Source organism: Nelumbo lutea, chromosome 2, assembly GCF_056320005.1.
Source record: "Nelumbo lutea isolate HS-2025 chromosome 2, American lotus-T2T, whole genome shotgun sequence".
Classification (NCBI taxonomy): Eukaryota; Viridiplantae; Streptophyta; class Magnoliopsida; order Proteales; family Nelumbonaceae; genus Nelumbo; species Nelumbo lutea.
In genome coordinates, this window is record NC_142685.1 from 97,465,056 (window position 1) to 97,492,770 (window position 27,715).

The 27,715-nt window shown below is 39.4% G+C and overlaps 1 protein-coding gene across 4 annotated transcripts in view; it reads left to right on the forward strand.

The window, feature by feature from the left end:
* DFC (DHFS-FPGS homolog C) overlaps positions 1-27,715 on the forward strand; it is a 130,870-nt gene that overhangs the window by 32,216 nt on the left and 70,939 nt on the right. For all 4 annotated transcript variants that reach the window (XM_088971567.1, XM_088971569.1, XM_088971568.1 and 1 more), the window contains exons 6-11: positions 6,410-6,470; positions 6,625-6,708; positions 14,516-14,572; positions 14,889-14,949; positions 15,227-15,273; positions 15,428-15,505. In XM_088971567.1, the coding sequence (XP_088827693.1) occupies positions 6,410-6,470; positions 6,625-6,708; positions 14,516-14,572; positions 14,889-14,949; positions 15,227-15,273; positions 15,428-15,505 (388 nt within the window). The remainder of the gene's footprint in view (positions 1-6,409; positions 6,471-6,624; positions 6,709-14,515; positions 14,573-14,888; positions 14,950-15,226; positions 15,274-15,427; positions 15,506-27,715) is intronic.

Consider the following 27,715-nt stretch of genomic DNA (forward strand, 5'->3'; position numbering starts at 1 on the left):
TATGGACACTACTATTTCTGGTCCAAGTATGGGACTGTGAATGTTTTCTTTTTGCTTCAAAAGTTGGTTGTGGTGATGCTCGGTATAACTGATATGCATTTCAGTCGTGCTCCTCTGCATTTCCCTTCATATGTATGCTGAAAGAAGAGTTGTCGACTGCTGAAGTTCAAAACAGCAGTAGATTGGTGGTGGTTGTGTCGTGGTGATTGGTGTATCTATGTTTCTAAATATTTAAAAGTTGATATCCTGGACCTTGTGTGTAATCAGTTCTGCAGTGTGCAGCCCAAGTGTTTGATGTGAAGACTGAGTGATTTCAGCCTTAGTGTGTTGATGGTGAATGGTTCTGCAGTGTGCAACCCAGGTGTTTGATGTGAAGACCGAGTGATTTCAGCCTTAGTGTGGTGTGTAATGTGTATTTAAAGAAGCTGGAGTTAGTGGTGTTATAAGCGAGATAAGCCTTGTGAAAGAGTGTGAGGTTGTGTTGTGTATTTGAAGGTGAAATAATTAAGATGGCTTCATTTGAAAATGGGAATGATAACAAAACAGGTGTCATGCTTTCTCCAGACTATCTAAGTGTTCAAATGACATCCATCAAGTTGAATGGTGAGAATTATGTACCATGGGCAAAATCTGTGGAGGTGTTCTTGAAGGCCAAGAGGAAGGTAAAACATGTAAGAGAGAAGAAACCTTCCTCTGGTTCCCCTAGGTTCAGTGAATGGGAACAAGAAGATGCATAGATAATGATATGGCTCTGGAATAGCATGGAACCAAAGATTAGTGTGAACTTTATGTTCTTAGATACAACTAAGGAAATCTGGGATCGTGCTAAGAAGTTGTACTCTAGACAAGACAATACAACTAGGGTGTATCAGTTATACCAAGAGTACTTCAATTTGAAGCAAGGGAGTCAAAGCTTGGAAGAGTACTATGCAAGTTTGAGGAACATTCGTAATGAGCTCAATGTGTATCACCCTCTAACATCAGATGTCCAGATCCAACAACAGCAACGTGAACAACTTGATGTGACTAGGTTTCTTGTGGGCTTGGAGGTTGAGTATGAGCCTGTCAGAGCACAGATATCGGGGGGATCAACTCTCCCCTCACTTGAAGAAGTTTTTGCCCATCTTAAGAGGACATCCATTGAGTCGGTGGAACATTCTTCCTTCTCTGATAGATCTGGTTTAGTAGTGACCAAAGGGAGTGGCCGTGGAAGTAGAAGTGGTGGTGGCAGCAGTGGCCCTCCAAGCAACTGTGGTGGACACATGTTTAACCGGCGGTTAGTGGCCGGACTGGAGGCCGAGAGTCGGGGGGAGGCCGTGGAAAAGGAAGGAGTAATGCTCAGAGAAAATGTACACATTATGGCTTAGAGGGGCACACAGTTAATTTCTGTTATGATTTGCGTGGTCCACCCAACACTTGGGCTAACCATGCTACATCTAAGAGTAGTAGCACAATTACTGAAAGCCAACAAATTGCCCCAACCCCCTCCACACCCGCTTGTGCTTCCGGGCAAGAAATGGTGAGTGTACCACGGGCTGTATATGAGCATTGATTCCGGAGCCTCGGACCATATGTCTGGGACTCTTGATGTATTTTCTTCCCTTTCTCGCGCCTCCACATCTCAGACAGTTACACTTGGTAATGGTTCTACATCTCCTATTTGTGGTGTTGGTGATGTTGATCTCATCTCCTTGTCTTTAGCATCTGTTTTATATGTTCCTAAGTTCCCTTTTAACCTTATGTCTGTTAGCATCTTAACCAAGTCCCTTAATTGTTCTGTAACCTTCTATCATTCTTCTTGTGTGTTTCAGGATCTCAAGATGGGGAGGAAGAGTGGTGGGGGGCACGAAGCAGGTGGTTTGTATTACCTTGATGGTGGTGGCCCCCTAGTGGCTTTTCAGTCGTCTCTTACTCCTCTCCAATGACACTGTAGACTTGGTCATCCCTCTCTCAAGGCTTTGAAGTTGCTAGTTCCTTCCTTGAGTCATCTTTCATCATTAGATTGTGAGTCATGTCAGTTGGGAAAACATCATCGAGTCTCATTTAGTCCAAGAATTGATAGTCGTGTCTCAAGTCTTTTTGCTTTAGTTCATTCTGATGTATGGGGTCCAGTTAAAGTGGTGTCATACAATGGGTTTAAGTATTTTGTAATCTTTGTTGATGAATTTTCAAGGATGACATGAATCTATCTTATGTAAGACCGTAGTGAATTGTTCTCTATTTTTCAGAAATTTCATGCTGAAATACGCACTCAATTTGGTGTTCATATGAAAATACTTCGCTCCAATAATGCCAAAGAATACATTTCCTCACCATTCCAGCAATACCTAGAACATCATGGAATAATTCATCAAACTTCTTGTGCCTACACCCCGCAACAAAACGGTGTAGCTGAACGGAAAAATAGACATCTTCTTGAAACTGCTCGGTCCTTGATGATCAATATGCATGTCCCAAAGCATTTTTGGAGTGATGCTGTTCTTACATCTTGTTTTCTGATAAATTGGATGCCCATGTCAATCCTTGGAAGTCAATCCCCTTTCTCCGTGTTGTTTCCCACTTTGTCTCCATTTCCTCTAACCCCAAGAGTCTTTGGTTGTGTTTGTTTCGTTCAACACTTGGGGCCTGGAGTAGACAAGCTAGATGCTTGAGCTACGAATTGTATTTTTCTTGGCTACTCGAGGACACAGAAAGGGTATAAGTGTTATAACCCAAAATTTCATAAATCGTTTGTGTGCTCTGATGTCACCTTCTTTGAATCAGTTCCATTTTTCTCAGATGTCGGGGTCTCTTCTTGTCCCTTTGTGGTTCCTCTTCCTGTACCGGTTGTGGACCCTCTTCCCGTAGTTCCCTTTCCTACTACAAATGCACATCCTATGCCTGTTACTACAGAGAGGCCACCAATTACTCGTGTATACCCACAGAAGTGCTTCGGCTCCTCCACTTTAGCACCTGTCGATAGATTCTGCTACTGCTCCTCCCTCAGATCTTGATCTTCCTATTGCTTTGCGGAACGGTTAACATACTTGTACTTCTCATCGCATTTCGGACTATGTTTCCACTGCTCACCTTTCTGCTTCTCATTGCAAGTTTATATCATTACTCTCATCGGTTCCCATTTCCAAGACTGTGCAGGAAGCCCTTACCTCCCCAGGGTGGCGGCAAGCCATGGAAGAAGAACTCTCTGCTCTACAACATAATCACATGTGGGAACTCACCACCCTTCCTCCTGGTAAGCACACTGTTGGGTGTAAATGGGTCTATACAGTGAAGCATCTTCCTGATGGTAGTGTGGAACGATTGAAGGCACGGTTAGTGGCCAAGGGCTATTCTCAGTTATATGGTGTGGACTATATGGAGGCATTCTCTCCTGTGGCTAAAATTGGTTCAATTCGGGTGTTGATCTCATTAGGTGCTATGTATGATTGGCCTCTCGTACAACTTGACATAAAAAATGCCTTCTTACATGGTGATTTTGTTGAGGAGGTTTATATGGAGCAACCACCAGGGTTTGTTGCTCAGGGGGAGGCTGGTAAGGTGTGTAGGCTCAAAAAGACAATCTATGGACTGAAACAATCTCCACGTGCATGGTTTGGCAAGATCAGTGAATTGGTGAAGGCCTTTGGGATGAAACAGTGTCAGGTTGATCATTCTGTGTTCAGCTATAACTCAAAGGATGGGAAAATCTTGCTAGTCGTGTATGTGGATGATATTGTCATAACTGGAAGTGACAACAATGGAATTGACAAGCTGAAAAATTTCTTATAGGACCACTTCAATACGAAAAATCTGGGAAGCTAAAGTATTTCCTAGGAATAAATGTTGCAAGGTCAAAACAGGGGATCAACCTATGTCAGAGAAAATATGTTCTTGGTCTATTTGAAGAAACAGGGTTGTTTGGTGCTAAACCAGTAGAGACTCCTATGGAACTCAATGCCATGTTAAGTGTGGATGTAGGTGAAGAGTTTGATGATCCTGGAAGATACAAAAGGTTGGTGGGAAAGTTGAACTACTTGACTATTACCCAACCAGATATATCATTTGCTGTGAGTGTGGTGAGTCAGTTTATGCAACATTCCCGGGTTCCTCATTGGGAGGCTGTTCTGAGAATTGTTAGGTACCTAAAGGGTGATCCAAGTCGTGGTTTGTTATACCAAAAGGGAGGAACTCTTGAGATAGTAAGGTACACAGGTGCTGACTGGGCTGGCTCTATATCAGACAGGAGGTCAACCACAGGGTATTGTACTTTCTTGGGTGGAAATCTTGTAACTTGGAAGAGCAAACAATGGTGGGAAGAAGTAGTGCAGAAGCAGAGTACAGGGCTATGGCCCACACCACATGTGAACTAGTATGGCTGAAGAACTTACTACAAGAGATGGGTTTCTCAATTGACAAACCCATGAAACTATACTGTGATAACCAAACTACTGTTCACATCTCATCCAATCCTGTCTTCCATGAAAGAACTAAACATGTTGAGGTGGATTGTCACTTTGTGAGAGAGAAAGTGATTAGTGGGGTAATAACTACATCTCATGTGAGCTCAAGAAATCAGTGGATAGATCTCTTCACAAAAAGGATTGTCTCGGGGAAGAATAAATTACATTTGTAACAAGCTGGGACTATATGATATATACTCTCCAGCTTGAGGGGGAGTGTTAGAATGCTCGAGTTAGGGGTATTTTGGTCATTCTGGCGTATCTTCTTGAATGTGAAAGGTCTATTGTATCTGAGTTTAAGTTATGTGTCCCATCTTCTATGAGGGACAAAATTGTCTTTCTTGTAACTCTAAGTTTTATGAATAAAATTCAAGTGGGTCGGCTAGGAGAGTGATTTTTCACATTCTCTCTAGTCTGGTCGAACACTCTTCTTCTCTCATTCTTTTTCTTTCTATTTTCTTTCTTCTTTCTTCTTCTCTACTTTGACCTAGAATCAACTAGGGTTTATTGACAGCCTTAAACCTTGAGTGAAAGGTGATTCAAGTAATGTAATAAGATGGATGCAAAATAACAAACTGGGGTCATGGTGGTTCAGTCCATGGTTCGCAATTTCACTACAGTGGACATTTCATCAAGTAGAGATGGAGAAATTTTGGAGATATTTCACTAAGATATTTGGAAAATATAAAAATTCATGAAAGTTTTCTTGTAACATGGAATCAATTAATAAATGTTCAAGGAGTTGTTAGAAGAAGTGTAATTGCACACCCCTAAGGCTCAGAAAAACCATAGCAAAGAACTATATAAACCAAATAGGAGAAAATTAAAACTTTAATAGGTACTCTTTGTTTGTTGTCTCCCTTTTAGTCTTTCAGCCATCTTCTTTTCATTAAATGTTTTTATTTTCCATTTTGACCTTTTCCCTTCCTTATTATTGTGTGTTTTGATTAGATTGAGAATACTCTTTTGTGGTTACACACACTTTCTTTTTCTTTTGAATTGTAGTGATTTAGTAGGTGAACCATATTAAAATAGTAAGCTAATTATCTATTCGCCAACATTGGTTTTTTTAGGAAAAGATTTTTACAAAATCTTTTTTATTTTTGTAATGGGCCTTAATCTTTTATTTTTTTTGTTCTTTGCTGTAACGGGCCTTAATCTGGTCTTTATTCTTTCTTGTGCTATATTTTTTAATTTTCTGCCCAACTAGGGGCCTCTCTGTAAATTATTAAAGTTTAACTTAATGAAATAGAATTAGGGGTGTAAGAGAGAAGGTTATGTTCGAAAATCTCTCTCTCTGAACCCTAGTTGCCGCCACCTTCTTCTTCTTCTTCTTCTTCTCTCTTCTTGAAACCTGATTTCTACTGCTTCTTTTTCATTTTCTGCAACTTTTTGAACAGTCCTTTCTTTTCAAAAGGTTGTTTTTCTTCTGCTGCAAAAACGTTGATTTTTCAAGTGAGTCCTTATTTTTCTTATTTTATTCTATACTCTATATATTAATGTTGTTTATTTCACCATATAGTTTTTTGTAGATCTGCTCACTTTGGTTACAGTGTCTTACTGTAATTTGTTGGGTGCCATAGCAGGTTCTGGTTATATTTTATTCATTGATCCTTCAACAAATATTACTTTATTTTAAAAACAAAAGAAAAAACATGGATTTATTGATGTCACCTTGCAATAATTTCTGGATTTTGATGTGTTGGACACCTGGATACTTGTCACTCTTGCCAGATTCCATGGTAACACTGCTTTGAGTTGACTCAGAACTTAACAATGTTGATTCAATGTATTACTTACACTCTAAGTCGAACGCAGGAAGAGACTCAATTTGAACTGTATTTGGTTAAGACCTGAATCCTTTGCTTGTAACTCTTGAACTATTTATTGGCTGTCTTCAAACTGTTTCGTGCATGTTATTTTAATCGTTAGTTCATAGCTTTGTTGTTACTAATACTATATTTATTTAGGTTGGATATTTCAGAAGATAAATTTCTGCAGTACTTCTGGGATTGTTGGAACCAGCTAAAGGTATTTATTTGTATTTCTCTATAATCTTTTCCCTTGTTCACTGGATAATCAGCTGGGTAATTTGTAGGCCAATTTCTTTTGGTTCTTTTCCCTTCTTCATGATGTCATTTTGACATAAAATGAAATTAGTTCTCATGGAAATTCTGGGTTGCAGGAAAATGTTACAGAGGACTTGCCAATGCCTCCATTGTTTCAATTCCTTACTGTATTGGCTTTTAAAATTTTTGTATGTGAAAAGGTCAGTTACATTATCTATAATATTTCTTTGTGCTCTAGTAGTTTTCTCTATAACTCTATCTTAAGCATGTCTTGTTGCAATTATGGTTTGTTGTTTTGACAGTGATAAACATTTCACCTTGTAGAGTTGGAGAAATTTCGGAGATATTTTACTAGTTTCACTGAGATATTTGGAAAACTTAAAAATGATGAAAGTTTTCTAGAAATGTGGAATTAGTTAATAAACCTTCAATCACCAATTCCCTGTTTGTTCTTGTTGAGTTTTGGATTGATAACATTTGTTTTTATTTACAAAGCATGGTTAAAGAGTTATTAGGCCCAAGGGCCTGTTTGTTTGCTCTGAAGTTTGACATCTGAAAGTACAATAATTACATTAAGAGGTATGTTGTTCTGAATTCTGAATTCTGAATTCTGAATTATGAAAATTATCAAATATCCATTTTGACCCCATATATGAGAGCTTTTGTTTGTCTTTTTGAGGGTATCATTGGAAAACAAAAATTTGTCTGGTTGTTCTTTAAGAAATAAGAGATAAGAGGAAACGAACACCCATTTTTTCTCTTAAAGTTAAAAGACTCCTCTTAAGAGATAAGAGTTAAGAGGAAACGAACAGGCCCTAAGAGTGTTTACTTGGTTTTTAAAGTAGACGACTTACTAAGGGCATACTTATCTTTGTATTCTGTTTTATTTATGGGTATATAAGCTAATGAAAGGGGTAGTCAGACCTAATTTTTGGCTTCTCCCATTCTCTTCAACTTTTCTCCTCTTCTTTTCTCTTCACAAACCTTCTTTTTCTTTCTTTCTCTCTTTCACAGATTTTATATCAAAAATAGAGTTTTTACACTTTTCTACTTGGTATTAGAGCCAATTTAGGGATTGCTTGTGCTGTTCCATTATGCACCCCTAGATAGGCCGACTACATGATGAGGTAAAGTGCTGATCGAGGACTTAGGTAAGCTCATTTTTTTTGGATTTTGTGGTGGGTTTGCAATCCCTTATAGAAGGGCTAGGGTTTATCACCAAAATCAGGAAGAACTAGAGGAAGGGGAAGAATCTTGATTTAGTAGGATTCTTCAATTTTGACATAGGAAGTGGCACTCTAGCTTTTTAGGGTTTCTAGAGGTTTTCTAAAGAGGGTGGTTCAAGTGTAGTCTTTTTAGAGGCCTCTGGAGGGAGCGACAACCTCTTTTCTTCCTTTTCCCGCTCCCATGGAGAAGGAAATCTTTGTTGAGAAGGGCTTTTAGGTTAAAAGTGTTTGAGGTTCCTAAAGGAGATAAAACTCTTTCTTTTCATCTCAAATTAATTTCCTAATCTGTTCTGAGTGTTATGGAGGGTTGTGGAGTTGAAAACAAATCTACAAGTGAAATGGGACTAGGTAGAGGAGGTGCTGGTGACCTTTTCGAGGCTAGGACCATCACTACAATCAAGTTGGATGGTACAAACTACTTAGAATGGTCACAACCTACCAAGATTGGAGCTCGTGGAAAATTGGGGTATGTCACTAGTGAAGAGAAACCAATTGAGAATTGGGCTAACATAACCAAGGGGATTTGGGATGGAGTAGCAAAAACTTATTCATAGAGTGAGAATGTTGCTTGAGCCTACTAGTTGAGAAACCAGGTGATTGCTACTAGGTAGGGAGGTAAGTTTTTCACAATTTATTTTTCAACCCACAAAATCTTATGACCGGAGATAGGTCATTTGGAGATTGGTTTGAGAAAGTAGAAAGATGTATCAACTTATTAGAAGCTGATAGAGAAGAATAGGGTAATTGAGTTTCTAGTAGGACTTAACCCTAAATATGACATTGCACGACAACATATTCTTTCCCGAGACAATGTAACTCTCTCTCAGGCATATGCCTTTGTGTCTGGAGAGGAGAGGAGGAATATGATAATGAGAAACCTAGGCCTTAACAGTCAGCTATGGCTAGCACAATGAAGCCTAAGTCAAGTAGGGATAAGGGTGGAAATGAACTTTGGAAGGAGGACTAGAAGGACTTGATTTGTGACTACTGTAAGAAACCTAAACATACTAGAGATACCTGTTGGAAGCTTTACCCACTACTGTAGGACTACCTACTATAGCTTCTCTAGAGTCTATTGTAGTTAGGGCTGTCAACGGGTCGGGTTTGGGTCGGAACCAGCTGGAACTGGAACCGACCCAACATGAAATGTTGAAGACCTGGACCCGGAACCGGACTCGATAGGGTCTGTAACTTTTCGACCCGGAACCAATCGATCAGTTCTCAGGACAATCTGGTCTGACCCAACATACCTAATTATAATAAATAAAAAATAAATATTTTTGTTTAATATATATTAAATATTCTATATATTTTATATTATACATTATATGTATAGTATATATATAATTTATTTAATATATTATACATTATATATATATATATCGGGTTGGGTCTGAATCATTTCGGGACTAGGTGGAACCGGTTCCAAACCGATGGTAATCGGGACCCTACATCAGGACTTGGAACTAACCCGTCAGTTTCAATTCTCGGAACTAGAACTAGACCAATTGGTTCGGGCCTGTCGGGTCGGACTCGACCCATTGACAACCCTAGTTGCAGTAGCTGTAGTGAGGGCTGAATTGGAGAGATATGGGTAGTTTTTGAGTCATAGGGATACAACCAGTCCTAGTTCATTATCAAGTGGATAACAAGGTACAAGTGGATCAAGAGGTAGCATTGTACTTTGTTTGCACATACAAGTAGTTCACATGCCACTGAAAATTATGCATCCACTACAGGTAAGGGGTAACCTCCCTGGATTATAGATTTCGGAGCCTAAAAGCATATGACGAATATTTCCGCCATTTTCTCTTCATACTACCTTTGCTCTAGCAAAGATAGAGTTTCCACAATAATGTCTATGATAGCACAAGGAGGTTGATTCCACAACAAAGGGACCCACATCACTCCCTATCAGCTCATCGGAGATTCTATGTTCAATTGACACAGGCCTAGGTATGCCTCCTGTTTCCTATTATAGTTTAGTTCCTACTGATACTACTACCCTTGCTCCTAACACCATTGCAGATAACCTAAATCTCCCTATTGCACTACAAAAAGGAAAGAGAAAGTATATTGCTTATTGCATCCCACATTGTCTTTCTTATAGTGGATTATTTCCTTCCTATCGGGCCGTCCTTTCCTCCCTCGACTCTGTGTCTATGCCCAAGAGTGTTAGTAAGGCTCTCTCCAAACCTGAGTGGAAGATAACTATGCAAGAGGAAATGAAAGCATTGATTAAAAATTAGACATGGGAGATTGTGGATTGACCTGATGGCAAGGAGACAATTGGATGTAGATAGGTGTATATAGTGAAGTACAAGGCTAATGGAAGTATAGAAAGGTACAAGATGAGGCTAGTTGCAAAAGGGTTCACTTAGACTTATGGCATAGATTACTTGGAGACTTTTGCACCAATGGCAAAGATGAGTTCAGTCTAGATTTTCCTATCACTGGCAGCTACGTACTCTTGGCCCCTCCTCCAACTTGATGTGAAGAATGCTTTTCTTAATGGAAACTTGCAAGATGAGGTGTACATGGATCTTCCAGCTGTTTTTTACAGTGATGTGGCTAGAGGAAAGGTATGTAGATTAAAGAAGTCTTTATATGGTTTGAAGCAAGGTTCAAAATATCGATACAAGGCAATGCCGGTAGCACGTATCGGCTTGTATCAGTACTGTTTTTTTTGTTTTTTATTTTTTTTTTCAAATCTGGTTCTGAGGCACCGGTCTAAGGCCACTCTGCCCCTTGAACCACTTGCCGACCCAAAACACCCCTTATAGGGGCGTATCGGGAAGGCTTCGATATGATACGTATCGGCCGATATGGGCCGATACGTGACTATATTTTGATCCTTGGTTTGAAGCATCACCCAGAGCATGGTTTGATAAATTTAGAAGTGCATTGATTGTATTTGTCTATAGTCAAACTCAATCTAATCATACTTTGTTTGTGAAAATGAGGGGATCATTATTGTCAATAGTGATCTAAGTGAGATTGATACCTTGAAGAAGAACTTGCACAAAGAGTTTGGGATTAAGGATCTTGGCGAGCTGAAGTATTTTCTGGGCATTGAGGTGGCAAGGTCCAAGCATGGGATATTCATCTCATAGTGTATGTATGTTTTGGACTTACTATAGGAGACGGGGAAATTTGGGGCAAGGGCAGTTGATACACTTATTGATCAGAACCACAAGATAAATGCTTCAAAAGGTGATCTAGTGAAGGATGTTGGAAGGTATCAATGATTGGTGGGCTGGTTGCTATACTTATATATGACACGACCAAATATCTCTTATGCAGTGAGTGTTGTGAGTCAATACATGCATGCTCTACGAGTTCAGCATTGGGAGGTAATCTAGTTTCATGGAAGAGTAAGAAATAATTTGTTGTAGCATTGTCAAGTGCGGAGGTTGGATACAGAGCCATGGCACATGGTGTTTTAGAGCTCCTCTTGGTCCGATCCATGTTAGGGGAGATTGGAGTTGAGGCCGAAGAACCTATGATGCTATACTGTAACAATCAAGCAACAATTAACATTGCCCACAACCCAGTTCGACATGATAGGACGAAGCATATAGAAGTTGATAAACACTTTATAAGGGAAAGGGTAACATCTGGAGAAGTGTGTTTACCATATGTTGCATTTGACTTGCAGCTTGTTGATGTTCTTACATAAGGTGTTGCAAGAAGCAAGATGGAGCATGATCTACGCAACTTGGGAATGTGTGACATCTATTCCCAACTTGAGAGGGAGTGTTGAGTTCTGGGCTGATAACATTTGTTTTTATTTATAAAGCATATTTAGAGAATTATTGGGCCCAAGGCTCATTAGTTTATGTTTTATGCTAAGAGTGTTTACTTAGTTTTTACAAGTAGCCGACTTACTAAGTGCATACTTGTCTTTGTGTTCAGTTTTATTTATGAGTAGATAAGCTAATGAAAGTGATGGCCAGACCTGATTACCCTAATGTATAAAACTGAATGATAGGCAAATTAATGCAGGATTACCCTAATGTTAAGATATTACTTTCTTTTATCAATATATCCAAGAAAATATGTAATAGATTCTGTTCTTGAAAATATGAAGTGTAGAAATTTTTGAGATGTTTTGCTAGGCTCTACACATCATCTGAATGGTGGACTCTTTCCTAGAGGGAACAATATCATTACCCTTCATAAGACCATCTCAATGGCAACACCCTCATGTTTTGAGCTATTGGTAGCCTATTGGAGAAAGATTGCTGTGGGTAGGCTCCACAGGTTGCTGAGTATCCTGCCAAAGTCTTATTTAAAAGGTATAAGTGAAAAAGAAAAACAAAAAGGGAAACAGCCCCAGTCATTTGATCTAGAGGCCTGTCCCCCAAGAGAAGCTTGTCTCTAAAATGCATAGCTTCCTTTAGGCCTCATATTTGCAAGCATTATGGTAAGTTGGCCAATTAGTATGGATGCTTAAAGTGTTAACTTGGGAGGAATAGTGGAGGAAAAGTTTTGACCTGCAACTAAATGGAAGAAGCGGTTTAGTTTCGAGTCCAAGTCATTCATCTTCGAAGAAGGCAATGGTGATGCTAGAAGGTAAGCTTGCATTGTGGTTTCAAGGATTCCTAGAAGTTGCTTCACAAATGAATCTCTCTACAGACTGGTATACTAGCAACGGAAGGTAAAAAAAAAGATTCCTTGTAAGATGGTAAGAAGAATGGAAAAGGGCAGCAATCAATATTGCCCCCAACTACTTCTTGCATCTTCATTGAGCAGACTACAGCTGAAAAAGAGAAAAAGAAGATGCAAGAAGCAGTTGGGGAGGAACATCTAGAAAAAGGCATCAGTGATTTTAAAATATTCAGAATAGTGGGGTGAAAGAAAATGATGTGGAATAGTTCTAAGGAAGATTAGGAGCGCAGATTTGTGATAACAGCAAAAAAGAAAAAGGATTAGGGACTGGAATGGTGTAGTGATATCATAAAGGAACAGTTGCATATAATTTCGAATATGATGGTAAATTGGTAGCCCCCTTTGCTCGTTCCAAAGCCATTCTTGACATTTTGGGAAGTGAGGTTGACATCTCAGCAAAGGTGTTGATGGCAAAAGGATCGATAATGGTTGAAAAATGTAACCCTCTAAGCAACTTGAAAGAAGTGCTACTAGAGGAAAGGATTACCATACATAATATAGGTATGCCCTTTAATTTCTGATCTAGAGAGGTTTTGGACACATGGTTCACAATTTCAACATCGATGGATATTTAGCCTTGCAGAGATGGAGAAATACCGGAGATATTTCACTAATTTTGGTAAGACATTTGGAAAATCTAAATAATTAGGAAAGTATTTTAGAAATATGGAAAGTATTAACCGTCCTAATAACATTCCTTACAATACTCCCCTTCAAGTTGGGCTTTAGATATCTATCATTGCCAACTTGGTACAGATATCCATATGTCGGGTGCCTGAAACACCTTTGGGGAAAATGTCACCCAACTGATCCATAGAATTTACATAAGGAATGCAGACTTCACCAACTTCAGGTTTCTCACAAATGAAATGTTTGTCGGCTTCGATGTGTTTTGTTCTTTCATGCATTACAGGATTGTGGGCAATATTGATTGCTGCCTTGTTGTCACAACACAATGACATTGGGTTGTGATTTTCAACTCCCAACTCCTTCAACATATTCTTTAGCCACAAAATTTCTGCAACTCCGTGTGCCATGGCCCTATATTCTGATCCTACACTAGACCTAGCAACCATAGTTTGTTTGTTGCTCCTCCAAGTTACCAAGTTTCCTCCAACAAAGGTGCAGTATCCTATAGTAAACTTCTTATCATCAATTGAGCCAGCCCAATCTACATCAATGAAAACTTCTACCTTCAAATGGCCATGCTTAGAAAAGAGGATACCTTTTCCAGGAAACCTTTCTAAGCTCTTTAGAATATGCTTTGCAATAGCAAGATGAGTAGTCCTGGGAGCATGCATATAGTGGCTCAACACCCCAACAACATAAGAAATATCAGGTCTCATCACGGACAAATACAACAATCTTCCAATAAGACTCTAGAACTGCCTTACATCAAAGAGGAGCTCACCACCTTCTTCACCAAGGCTTAACTCCAAGCTTACCAGTGTCTTGTAGCAGATCTAGGATGTACTTCCTCTGAGAAATAAAGATACCTTTGTCTGATCCCGCAACATCAATACCAAGGAAGTACTTTAAAGGACCTAGATCTTTGATATCAAACTGAGCCCCCAAGAATTTCTTTAACTCCTATATCTTTGATTCCCAATTCCTCGTAATAACAATGTCATCCACATAAACTATAAGAATGACCACCTGGTTCCCTTTTCTCTTAACAAAGAGTATGACCATTCTCTGACACTGTCTAAAACCAACATGCTTGATTGCATTATTAAATATGTCAAACCAAACCCCTGGAGATTGCTTTAGACCATACAATGACTTCAGGTGGCAAACCTTGCCTTTTTTTCCTCTGAAGCAAAACCTGGAGGCTGAACCATGTAGACATCCTCCTTGAGGTCACCATTTAAGAAAGCATTTTTGACATCTAAATGGTGCAATCCCCAATCAAACACTACAGCAAGGGATAGGGGGGCACAAATGGAGTTTATTATCTATATGATGATGTTGTTGTTAAATTGGTCCAATTCTTTTGCAATTTATCCTCTAAGCAAACACTCAACAATTTATTTCATAAAATAAATTTCCTCTAATATTAATTACTCAATGGGTACATCCATTATTAAAATAAATATTTGGTTATTCATAGGTTGATGTTGCAATTATTGAAGTTGGCCTTGGGGGGACACTGGATTCAACTAATGTGGTATATATCTCTTCCTATGCAATCATCCAAATTGTTCTATAAAAATTTGTTTACTTTTTCTTATTTAATGTGGTATCATGTTTTTTAGAAGATCTATGAAAAACACAACAGCAAAAGAACTCCCTTATTCTTCTCTCTATCCTTTTTCAATAACAGTGGAAATTGCATTATGAACCCTGCAGTCATGGAATTTGCTTTTAAATATGCACATATCAAAGAACCTATTGTGTGTGGCAGCACTTCTTTAGGGATGGATCATAAATTGCATTAGCAAATGAACCCTGCAGTCATTGGATTTGCTTTTAAATATGTACAGATCAAAGAACCTACTGTTTGTGGCATCACTTCTTTAGGGATGGATCATATGGAATCATTGGGTATGTGCCTTTGGTTTTTATGTCCTTGTTGAACATTCTTTGCCTCATTTGTTGATGAGTATTAGTTCTCATATGTGCTCCCAATAATCTATTATTAGGCTGATGATTATTTTCTCATGTATTTTCTATCATGCAACTTAATTCTCCCAAGTTTCATTAGATTTTTCTTGAAACTCCCAATAAATCATTTCCATTAAAAGGCACTTTTAAAAAATTCTGGACAACCAGTGTGCATGAATTGCATTGAGATATTTAATGAACTAACATATATATGCAGGAAATACCCTTGGAGAAATTGCATCACACAAGGCTGGAATTTTTAAGGTGCAAAGCGAATCAGTATAACTGAAACTAGCACAAAAATAATATTCTTTAGTAATGGATTATTTATTACAATAAGCTTTTTGGTTATCCAACTTGGCAGACTTTGTTTTCAAGTATTTTCTGAATTGGGTTGATTTCTTACCTGCTCTTGAAGCCTCAAATCCCAGCATTCACTGTACCCCAACTCTCAGAAGCAATGAATGTTCTTCAAGGAAGGGCATCTGAATTGATGGTAACTTCATTTGCCTGGACACTAAAGTAACTATAAAGCAATAATGCTACCATTATAAATATTTTGTTATTCATTTACTTCTCTATCATCCACATTGATGTGCATAATTGCATTGAGTAGAAGTTGTTGATAATTGATTCTGATATATGCTTTGTGAAGAAAAGTAGTAGAAGCTGAAGGTTTCAGCAAGAGAGAAAGAAAGAGAAGAAGAAAAGAGAGTGGGGTGTCGCCAGAGTTGAATAGATCTGACCGCCAACCTCTCTTGATTTATATACTTAAATAAAATAATGAAAGATGACAAAGATACCCTTAGTAGGGCAGCTACTTTAAGTAGCTGAACAGTCACAACTTAAAATTAACATAAAACTAATGGGCCTAAGGCCCAATAACTTCCTAACTGAATAACTTAAATAAAAAATAAAACAAAGCTGGGCCCAATAACTTAAAATCGGCCCAAACTCAACACTCCTCAAGTTGGGAGTAAATGTCACACATTCACAATTTGTGTAGATCATGCTCCAGCTTGTTTCTTGCAACACCTTTTGTAAGAACATCAATAAGCTGCAAATTAGAAGCAATGTATGGAAGACAAATTTCTTGCAACACCTGAGGTCACCCTTTCTCTTAGAAATGTTTATCCACTTCAATGTCATGCTGAACTGGGTTGTGGGCAATGTTAATTGCTGCCTAATTATCACAGTACAACATCATAGGTTCTTCTGCCTCAATACCAATTTCTTCTAACAAGGAACGGATCCAGAGAAGCTCTGAAACTTCATGTGCCTTGGCTCTGTATTCAGCTTTTGCACTTGACCTTGCCACAACTGTCTGTTTCTTACTTTTCCACGAAACTAGATTGCCTCCAACAAGAGTGCAAACTCCTGATGTAGATCTCCTGTCATCTAGACATCCTGGCCAATTAGCATCTGTGTAAGTCTCTAGCTTCAACTATCCACGGTCAGCAAATAGTATGCCTCTACCAGAGTGTCCTTTCAGATAAGCAAGAATCTTGTCAACAACCTCCCAATGCTAGACTCGTGGGGCATGCATGTATTGACTCACCACACTCACTGCATAAGGGATGTTTGGTCTTGTCATACATAAATATAGTAGCCGCCCCACTAGTCTCTGATATCTCCCAATGGCCTTCACCAGCTCACCTTTTGATGCATTTATTCTGTGATTCTAATCAATAGGAGTACTAGTTGCCTTTATTCCAAGTTTCCCTATTTCTTGTAAAAGGTCCAGAATCTACCTCCTCTGAGAAATAAGAGTTCCATGCTTTGATCTTTCTACCTCAATGCCCAAAAAATACCTCAGCTCCCCAAGATCCTTAATTTCAAATTCTCTGTATAGATTCTTCTTCAAACTGTCAATCTCACTCAAGTCATTTCTTGTAACTACAATATCATCCACATATGCTGTCAGAACTGACACCAGAGACCCCCTCCGCTTTATAAACAAAGTATGGTCTAATTGAGTCTGAGTATAGCCAAAAAAAATCAAGGCTTTCCTAAACCTGTCAAGCCACACTCTGGGAGATTGTTTTAAACCATAAAGAGACTTCTTTAATCTGCATATCTTCCCCTTTGCAACATCACCGTAGAAACCAACAGGAAGATCCATATATACTTCTTGCAGGTCCCCATTAAGAAAGGCATTTTTTACATCAAGTTGGAACAGGGGCCAAGAGTATGTAGCAGCAAGAGAGAGAAGGATCCGAACAGAAGTCATTTTTGCAACTGGTGCAAAAGTCTCTAAGTAATCAATACCATAGGTTTGAGTGTACCATTTTGCAACTAGTCTAGACTTATACCTTTCTATACTTCCATCTGCCTTGTATTTAACTGTATAAACCCATCTGCATCCAACAGTCTCCTTTCCCTCTAGTAAATCCACAATCTCCCATGTTCGTTTCTTAATTAAAGCTACCATTTCTTCCTACATAGCTGCCTTCCACTCAGGTTTGGAGAGATCCTCACTGACACCCTTGGGTATGGACATAGAGTCGGGGGAAGAAAGGAAGGCTCAATAAGGAGAAAGTCCATTGTAGGAGAGATACTGTGAGATACAATTAGCAATACACTTTATCTTTCCTTTTCTAAGTGCAATAGGAAGGTCCAGGTCATTTGTAATGGGGTTAGTGGAATCAATAGGAACTGAAACATCAGAAGGATCAAGAGGAATACCTGAGTCAGTGTCAGCCGAATCTGGAGTCTCGTGGAGCCGATAGGAAGTGATGTGGGTTCTTTTGCAGTGGAATCAACCTCTCTGTGAAGTCGTAGGTGCTGTCATGTGTAGCACTGAGACATAGGAGTGGACACAAGAACTGGAACCGGAAGAGGAATAAACTGCTCACTTCCTTCCCCAAAACACTCCCCCTGAGAAGAACCCTTCGGAAAAAAAGATGTGAACTCAAAAAAGGTGACATCCATAGTAACATACCGACTCTTAGAGACTGGGTCATAGCAACAATACCTTTTTTTATTTTCTGCATACCTAAGAAAAACATATTTCTTTGCCTTCGGATCTAGCTTCGAGCGGTAAGGACCAAGAGCATAAGCAAAGAAAATACAACCAAAAACCCTGAGAGGAATGTGGAACATCTCCCCCTCAGGAAAAAGGAGGATGAATGGGGTGCTAAATCCAAGAACACGAGAAGGCACCCTATTAATCAAAAAGGCTACTGTGAGAACAACATCACCCCAAAAACGAACTGTAACAGTAAATGTGATCATCATGCTCCTCACAATCTCAACAGTGTGTCTGTTCTTCCTTTTGTTAGACAGTTTTTGTATGCCCTTAGCTTCAATCTGATTTGATGTACTTTTGTTATTTAGTGGAAATAAATAAAGTGCATGTTTGATTCATGTTGTTTGGTTTAATTTTGTGTAAAACCCTAAAACTGGACATTTATAGAGACTCGTGTTAGTTTTAAATGTTCACAGCCGTTGGATAAGTCTGGGGAGATTTATCCTGCCAAGGCTGATACTGGTGTGCCACCAAGTGTTGGGATGGCCTGTCTCAGCCACCAGGGTAAGACCCGAGGCACATGCAGTATGGGATTACTTGAATCCTTGAACCGGACCAGATTTCCAGTCTTGCCTTGGACCTTGGAGATAGATGGGCAAAACTGGAAAGTTACACCTGACCCCTAGACTCGATTATGACACTTCACTAGGTGTTGGATCAGGCTGCCTTTGATATGCCAATCAGTGAGATCCTTAGCGGGGATCAAAACCTGGGTATGTTGGGGTAGTTTGAGAATTCATCTGAGTGGGTGATCATAGTGACAGAATCAGCCATTTTGTCAGACAAAGGGTAATGATCGGGAATGCACTCTCTCTGATGGAAACCAAACTGCCGGCAGTTGATTTCAATCGTTGGAATTTTGTTTTGCAAAATTAATATATTTATATATATATGTACGGTTTCAAATTGTTTGCAAATGGTTTTAATTCCGGGATCCATGTGAGAGGAGAGTGTGGCACTGTTCCTTGCAACCGAGGGAGAGGTCCTCTCTTGTCGGGCAGTGCTTGATCATTAAGGGCTGAGAGGTTAAGTGTAAGACCATTGAGGATAATACCTGATGGGCTAATCTTGCACCTGCCCACAGTCCCTGGGTTTTTATAAGATGGCTTGGCCCAGGGACCACTTAATGTAAGTGTTGGGCCCATAGGGTCCATATGATGGACTCAAGGGGTTCATTGAGTTTTTCAGTGAATTCAGCTGGGCCTTGTATTAAAGGCTGGGCCGAACCCATGTGGCTGGTGTGTAGATCAATGCTTGGGTCCCACGCCACACAAAGAAGCCCAACTGGGCAGCAGATTGGAAAGTAATTGGACACTGAACACTTAATGGGCCAGAAGCCCATTTCGAGGTGGGCTGATATGATCACCCATCCTTGGGGCGAATCTGAGATTAGTGTTAGTAAAAGGATTGGGCCTTTAGCCTTATCCACTCTTGGAGACCAAATTCAAATTAGATTTGAATCTGGTAACCTCCTGATAAGATCAGGAGTAAGCTAACTTTATCTGCAGATAGGATTAAGATTATCCCCTATCCAAATACTGATTTGGATTGGGATAATTCCTAATTAGGAGGATTCTTAATCAAGAGGAAAGGAGGAGAAACCCTAACAAAAAAAAAAAGGGAGAGAAATACAACAGATTTCGAATCAAGAAAAATCGCAAGAAAGGTTCCTGCGAATTGAGATCAGATCTCATACTCCAGAAAAAGAAAAAAAGGCAGTTCAGCCTTTTCGCCTTTAGAGTTCTCCTCCTGCCGCCGCCATCTCCTTTGCAAGATTAGATCTTTGCAGAAAAGAAAGTCAAGAAATCTGTTCTTGACATCAGTCTTGCAAGAAAGACTGGAATAGATTTAGTGTTTAGTGCTTCCAGAGGATACTTGCGAAGGATCCAGTTTGTAGGACGCACCCTGCTGGTACTGTTCCATCCACAGCTGTGTCATCTTCAGTAGGAACGGATCTTGGAGCATTCTTTGGGCGTGAACACCAACTTTGGGAGATAGTGCTTCTCCGGATCAGGTATATTCCTCCCATTTGTCTTTTGGTACAGATCTGATTTGATTATGGTTCAAGTAGGATCCTTGAATATTGTATTCTAAATTTAGGGAATATGATTCGCAGTTGGGAGAAGGTAGGAAAATTTTTGAAATTCACCCACCCATTCCGCAACCTTTATGGCGTCCATTGGATGGATCCTACCATTCTTTCACCTTTCTACTACACCATTTTGCTGTGGACTATAAGAACAACTGCTATGATGAATTACTCCATACTCTAATAGATACGAATTAAGATTCTTCTCAAAATATTCCTTGGCATTGTCTGATCTGAACACTTTCACTCGTACCCCAAACTGTATTAGCACTATCTGGTGGAACTGTCGAACCAAGGATGCTACCTCATCATGGGATCTCATCAAGTAAATCCAAGAATACCGAGAAAATACATCGACAAATAAAAGAAAGTATCGGTAGCCACCCATAGAAGGAACATGGTATGGTCCCCGCACATCAGTATGAATAACATCAAAAGCAGATGAACACGTTTTATTACTAGTTTTAAATGAATGTCTACAATGTTTTCCAAGCTGACAACCTTCACACTCTAAGCTAGACAAATTAACAAACTCAAATAACTTTGGAAATAAGAAACACAAAGAAGTAAAAGACAAATGTCCCAAATGATTATGCCAAAGCATAATCTGACCCACAAACTCTTACTCAAAATCCCTACTAACATGATGACTCTGACGATTGGGAAGCGCATCCTGAAGGTAGATTCCATTCACCTCACTACTATTCCCAATCGTCATCTTTAAAATCAAATCCTGCAAAACACAATGGCCAGGAGAAAAAATCACTGAGCAATTCAAGTTCATAGCCAAACTACTAACAGATAACAAGTTAGTTCTCAATCTGGGTACATGGAGGATAGAGGGTAGGGAAATGGAATCAGTTATCTTGACAGACCCGTTCCCAGCAATGGGAACATGGGATCTATCGACTATGGAAACTCTTGTCTCTGCCAGAGCAGAATTGGTAAGAGGAGAAAATAGTGGAACCATGGGATATATGCTCTGAGGCTCTAGAATCTATAATCCAATGAGGTCCCTCCTTACCTATAGCAGAAACATATTTTGCAGTGGCATGTGGACTACTTGTATGAGCAAAGGAAGTAGAATGTCCACCACCTGTACCTAGCTGTCCACCAGATAACGGATTAGGGTTGACTGTATTTCACTGATTAAGTAACTTCCCATATCTCTCAAGTTCGGCCCTCATTGCAATAGCTACAACAGACTCCAAAGTAGTTGTAGTAGGGGGTCCAGGTAAGTCACTAGTTACTGCCATATTAACATTTCCCTTCTTGTTTTTCAGTCTATTCGGCACAAGGTGAGGATGAAGCTTCCAACAGGTATCTCTCGTGTGTTTAGGCTTCTTACAGTAGTCATAAATCAGGTCCTTCTCATCTTCCTTCATGATTTCACTGCCACCGCGGTCTCCACTCTGTTTAAGGTTTCACAGTACTGACTATAGTTGACTGTTCAAGACCTGAATTCTTAATCATCACATTTCTCCTACTCTCTTCCCCTAATACAAAGGCATACACTATCCTTGGATATGTTACCTTGCAATGTCATACTCGGGATTAAGGTTAGCAAGAAATTCATAAACTATTCTTCTCTAAGAGCTTTTGGTAGGTAGTTGCATCCTTGTTACTTTCCCAAACCACCATCTCCAAATGGTCAATCTCTTGCCATAGGGTTTTAAGGGCCAAAAAATAAACAACAATAGGTCTATCTCCCTGCCTGGTAGCAATAATCTAGTTGCTCAATTGATAGGCCCTAGCAACATTTTCACTTTGTGAGTAGGTTTCTGCAACCCCATCCCATATTTACTTAGCTGTATTTGCCCACAAAAAAAAAAATACTTATATGGGGCAACATCGAATTGCACAACCAAGTCATTACCATATAATTTTCCTGTACCCACCGGGAGCTATTAGTCTCGGGTTTCACTTCCTCACTAGTGATATACCCCAACTTCCCATGAGCACCAATGGCCATCTTTGCAGATTGTGACCATTCTAAATAGTTTGTACCATCTAACTTAATTGTAGTGATGGTCCCAGCCTCGAAAAGGTCTCCAACACCTTCTCCTGTCCCATTTCACTCGCCGGTTTGTTTACAACTCCGTGACCCTCCATTATTCCCAAAAAAGGGTTAGAAAATCACTTAAAATCGGCCCAAGCTCAACACATTGCTTGAAACACCTTGCACAATGAGGTTTCGGAAGTTTTACATTTCATCTATTTGTGATGGCCCTGTCCTGTTTTTCTATTCAAGGATGCTTGCCTGAAACTCTTCTGTATCCATTTCAAGTCTTGGAAGGCTTATCACTTATGTGGCCGGGGAAATTTTCTATGGAAGATATTTCCTGCAGCTATTATTTGGACAGTATGGAAGGAATGAAATCAAAGAATCTTTGGAAATAAATATAATGACATTCCAATTATGAAAAATAATATCACAGGTCTTTTTGGGTTGGCTATGCTTACAACATGAATTTCAGGGTGTTATTCATTGGAACCCTATGACGATAGAAATGAAGACCTATGCTTTTCAGACCCAATAAGCTCTGATCAAGCTAACCTGTCATCAATCTCATTTGGATCCTTCAGCATTCATTATCAGAACATGATTATGAGATCTCAAAAGCAGTGGTATTTGTATCTTGATCGGCATAAAAGGCAATCTCCAACACGAAGTCCCCCGTCCAATCCATCAGCCCATCTAATGGCATTTGTAGAATCAACTTGAATCTTAACATCATTTATATTGTTTTATATTGTTTTTCCTTGTGTCTGCCAGAATATATTCATGAAAGGGCTGTCAGAACTTAAATGTGATTAGTTTCGGTAATCATTTAAACTACTATGTTTGATATGTTTGAAAAAGATAAGACTGTGTTCACCCTCTTCTGCTTTCTGAATTCAATGAGGGGAAAAGGATTAAAAGTACTGAATTAAAGAAGGTGGGGGATGTGCTTGTATCGACTATGGCCAAGGACCAGCTCTCAGCCTTGACTCCTGATGGTGAGGTGGGAAGATTAGCAGAAGATCCATTGATGAGCGCATCTTTGCTATTTAATATGGAGGGGAAGAACTAAGAGGAAGGGAGGATAACAAAAGATACGGGCTAGGTCTCAGAAATCATAGTGGAGAAATTAGGTAGAGATCATGGTAGGAAGACACAGGGACCAATGAAACTTGGGTTAATGAAACAGCATACTTCCTCTTCAAAATCATCAGTAAATGCAAAGAAGACAAGGAGCACAGTACAAAGGTATTTTCCAGGCTGAAAGATGGACACATAGGTGTAGGCCTAAGTAGCAAATTTAAGTGAGGGTATAGAAGGAAAAAAGTTGAAAGAAAGAGCTTGTTTAATCAGTGACATTATTGCTGAGAGTATATCGAACTGTTTTCCAGTAGGTGGTAACAAGGGAGATAAATAATCAGAGTTCACTGAAGAGGTTTTGGCAAAAGAAGGGGGCTTGTTGGGGGAAGAGGATGTTTCAGAAGAGGAAGTTGATGAAGGTGAAGAGGAAGAGAAAGGAGTGGAATTGGATAGAGTTTGAAAAATTAAGCAACAGGTGGATGTGGGAAAGGTGGTGGAAACTGGTCTCCAAGTGGGTAAAAAGTTGGGCCTATTGGTTTTAGGAGGGGAAGAATACACCAGGAGCTTTCCGGGAGCTAGAGCTACAATATTCAATGAGTGCTGAAAGGCCTTGATATGCCTAGGGTTAGTCTTCAGTTTCCTGTTTGGGGAGATTTCTTGTTGGGTGGGCATTTCTCGGTTTTTGCCACCTGAGGGTTGTGGCTTTGAAAGCAAGTTTTCTTGGTTTTAGTGGATGCTTGAAGGTGTTTAGATATTTTTTTGTATTTTTTGGACTGAAATTGTAGAAAATTTCGAAAATGGTTCTTCTTTCTTGTTTGGGTGATTGCAGCTGTTGAATATGTGAGACCTATGCCATTCAAATCGACTCAAATTTCTTTGAAGATGGGAAGTGGTTTCATATTTTTCTTAGCCCTAGAAAATTTTTGGGGATTTTTTCTTCCCTCCTATTTTGCTGCCAACTCCTTTTTTTGCCCTTTTTTACTACCGAACTGTGACTAAACCCGATTGTTAGGGTTTGTCTTTGGTACGGTTGTGGCTAGGGCCTTGGAACTGGTGAGAGAGTGTTCTTGGAGTAGGACTTGGTGTTCCCAGAACTATGGAGCCTTCCAAAGATATTCAGATTACCTCTAGTGTTTTTCCTGGAAGTGCTGATGTCACTAGTGGAATGATAACCACAGTGAAACTTGATGGAACTAACTTCCTTGAGTGGTCCCAATCAACTAAGCTTACTATTGGGGGACAAGGTAAGCTAGGATTCCTCATGGGTAAGGAGACTAGATCAAAGCCTGAAGACCCAAGGTTTTCCAAATGGGAACAAGATAATTCTTTGGTGATGTCATGGCTGGTATGTTAAATGCAACCACATATGGCTAGGAATTACATGTCTCTCTACAACCAAAGATATTTGGGATAGAGTGACAGCCACCTATTCCTAAGTTAAAAACACTGCTAGAGTTTATCATCTCTGAAGAGAAGCTTGTAGTATGTGTCAGGGGGAGAGGATTGTGTCTATGTACTTCTCTTTGCAATCTCTTTGGGAAGAAATTGATCATTTGGAGGCTCTAGAGTGGAAGGGCCCTGAGGATGGTGAACAATATAGAAAATATGTGGAAAAGAATAGGTTGTTTTGACTTCCTAGTTGTGTTAAGTGTAAAGTTTGACTTCACCAGGCAACATATCCTCAGTAGTGATTGTTTCACTTGGTACGCATATTCCTTGGTGCAAGGAGAAGAAAGTAGGAGGGTTGCTATGATGCCGAACACTAACATTGAACACTTAGCCTTTATGTATTCTAAACCTAGGCTGAGTACATGTAGGTTTTTGCAAGTAAGAAGACTAATCAAGTGGTGTGTGAATATTGCATGAAGCCTAGACACACCAAGGACAAGTCTTGGAAGTTGCACCTGAACATGGGGAAGACGATTGGAAGTGGACAAGAAGTAGATGGAGTCTACCTTTTTGACCAAGCCCCTGAGCAAGGATTACTATGCCAGACTGATTGTTGTCAAGATGAAAAATTGAGTCTTTTGAAATTATGGCATTGTTGTTTTGGACATGTGTCTTTTGGTTCTTTTGTTTCCTAATCTGTATCAGTCTGTGTCAAGTTTGAGTCCTCAATGTGAAGTCTATCATTTATCAAAACAATGTAGAAACACATATTTTGCCAGTAATAGAAGAAGTAATGTTGCTTTTCAATTTGATACATTCTAATGTATGGTGCCCATATTCTATTCCTTGCATGGGAGGATACAAGTATTTTATTCTCTTCATTGATGATTATTCTCGATACACTTGGCTATACATAATGAAGTGCAGGGATGAAGTTGTGTTAATTGTTCAAAATTTCTTTCATATGGTAGAGACACAATTGGAGAAGAAGATCAAAATGATAAAATTTGACAATGCAAAGGAATACTTTGAGAAGAACTTACCGGCTTCTTTGAAGAGAGGGGAGTGATTCATCAAAGTTTGTGTAGTTATACTCCCCAACAAAATGGAGTGGTTGAGTGGAAAAATAGACATGTGACTAAAGTTGCTCGAGGCTTATTGTTCTAGATGCATATTCCAACTCGTTTCTAGGGAGATGCAGTTCAAACAGTTGTATACCTTACTAACAGATTTCCTCCAGGACTCTTCATCTTTAATCTCCTCATAAACTCCTCTTCCTTGATGATCCAGTCTTCTGTCTTCCTCTCAGAGTCTTTGGTTGCACTTGCTTTGTTCATGATATGAGTCCCTCACGATTTAGGTTTGATCCAAAGTTTGTTAAATGTGTTTTTCTTGTTTATTCTTCTGTCCAGAAGGACTACAAATGCTTTGATCCTCATTCTAGTAAAAGATATGTTTCCTTGAATCCACTCCTTTCTTTCAGTCATCTTGTCCTTCTCTTCAGGGGGAGAATATTAGTGAAGGTCAGACTCTTTTTTGTTTACCTATTCCAACTTATACATCTTGTCCATCTCCTTCCCCTAATTGTAGTGGTAATATTCCTATCCCACCTTCTCCTCCTCCCGTGTATTGACCTCGGTCTTGGCAACAATGTTTCATCAGGCGAAGGAAGAAGGTTGCTCCTGAAACTGAATGTCCACCACAATCTAATATCCCAGACTCAAGTAATCCTAAACTTGTGGCCCTTGTTGATTTTGAGCCTCTTGTTCTTGAAACCGGTGTCTTAGATTCTGACCTTGATCTTCCTATTGCTATTCGGAAGGGTAAAAGGAAATGTACTATCCTATTAATAATTATGTTTCTTATGATGACCTTTCACGTACATCTCTCCTAGTTCTTTTGTATCCATTCCTCGCAGCGTTACAGAGGCAATGCAATCACCTCAATGGAAGGATGCCATGAACCAGGAAATAGAAGCTCTCATAAAGAACAAGACTTGGGAAATAGTTCCTCTTCCTAAGGACAAAGTTCCTGTGTGATGCAAGTGGGTGTACACTTTGAAACATAGGGTTGATGGTTCAATTGAGAGATATAAGGCTCAATTAGTGGCAAAAGGATATACTCAAACTTATGGCATCAATTATCAGGAGACATTTGCTCCTATGGCTAAATTGAACTCCGTTCAAGTAATCTTCTCCCTTGCCGCTTACTTCTCATGGCTTTTGTATCAAATGGATGTGAAGAATGTTTTTCTTAATAGTGATCTTCAAGAAGAGGTTTACGTGGACCTTCCTCCTAGTGTAAGCTTCCCTAATAGTGAGGGAAAAGTATGTTGTTTGAAGAAATCTCTCTATGGCCTCAAGCAATCTCCTAGGGCTTGGTTTGATAGATTCGGGAAAGTCATGGTGAGGATTGGGTTCACACAATCTAATGATGATCATACTTTATTCATAAGAAGAGTTGATGACCGTGTGACTATGCTAATAATATATGTTGATGATATTGTGGTCACTGGACACAACACCTCTGGAATTACTCAATTGAAAGCCTTCCTTGCTTTTGAATTTGAGATCAATGATCTTGATGATCTCAAGTATTTTCTTGGAATTGAAGTTGCAAGATCAAAGAAAGGAATATTTATATCATAGAGAAAATATGCCCTTGACTTACTTCAAGAAGTGGGAAAGTTGGGGTGCAAAAGCCTAGAACATCTTTATCAATGTTTGGTCGCCTTCTTTATCTATAATTGACTAGGCCTAATATTTCATATACAGTATGTGTGGTGAGCCAATACATGCACAAGCCTAGAACATCTCATATGTTGGTTGTAAATAGGATACTTGTGTATTGAAAGGCTGTCTTGGTAAAGGAATTCTATATACTAACCATGGGCATCTTAAGGTTGAGGCTTTATACTGGCGCTGATTGGGCAGGGACTTTGGATGATAGGAGATCTACCTTGGGTTATTGCACATTCAATGGTGAAAATGTAGTGTCATGGAGAAGTAAGAAACAACTTATTGTAGCTCGATCTAGTGCTGAAGCTGAATACAGAGCAATGGCTCATGGTGTATTAGAATTGCTATGGTTGAAGAGTTTGGTGGTAGATATTGGAATA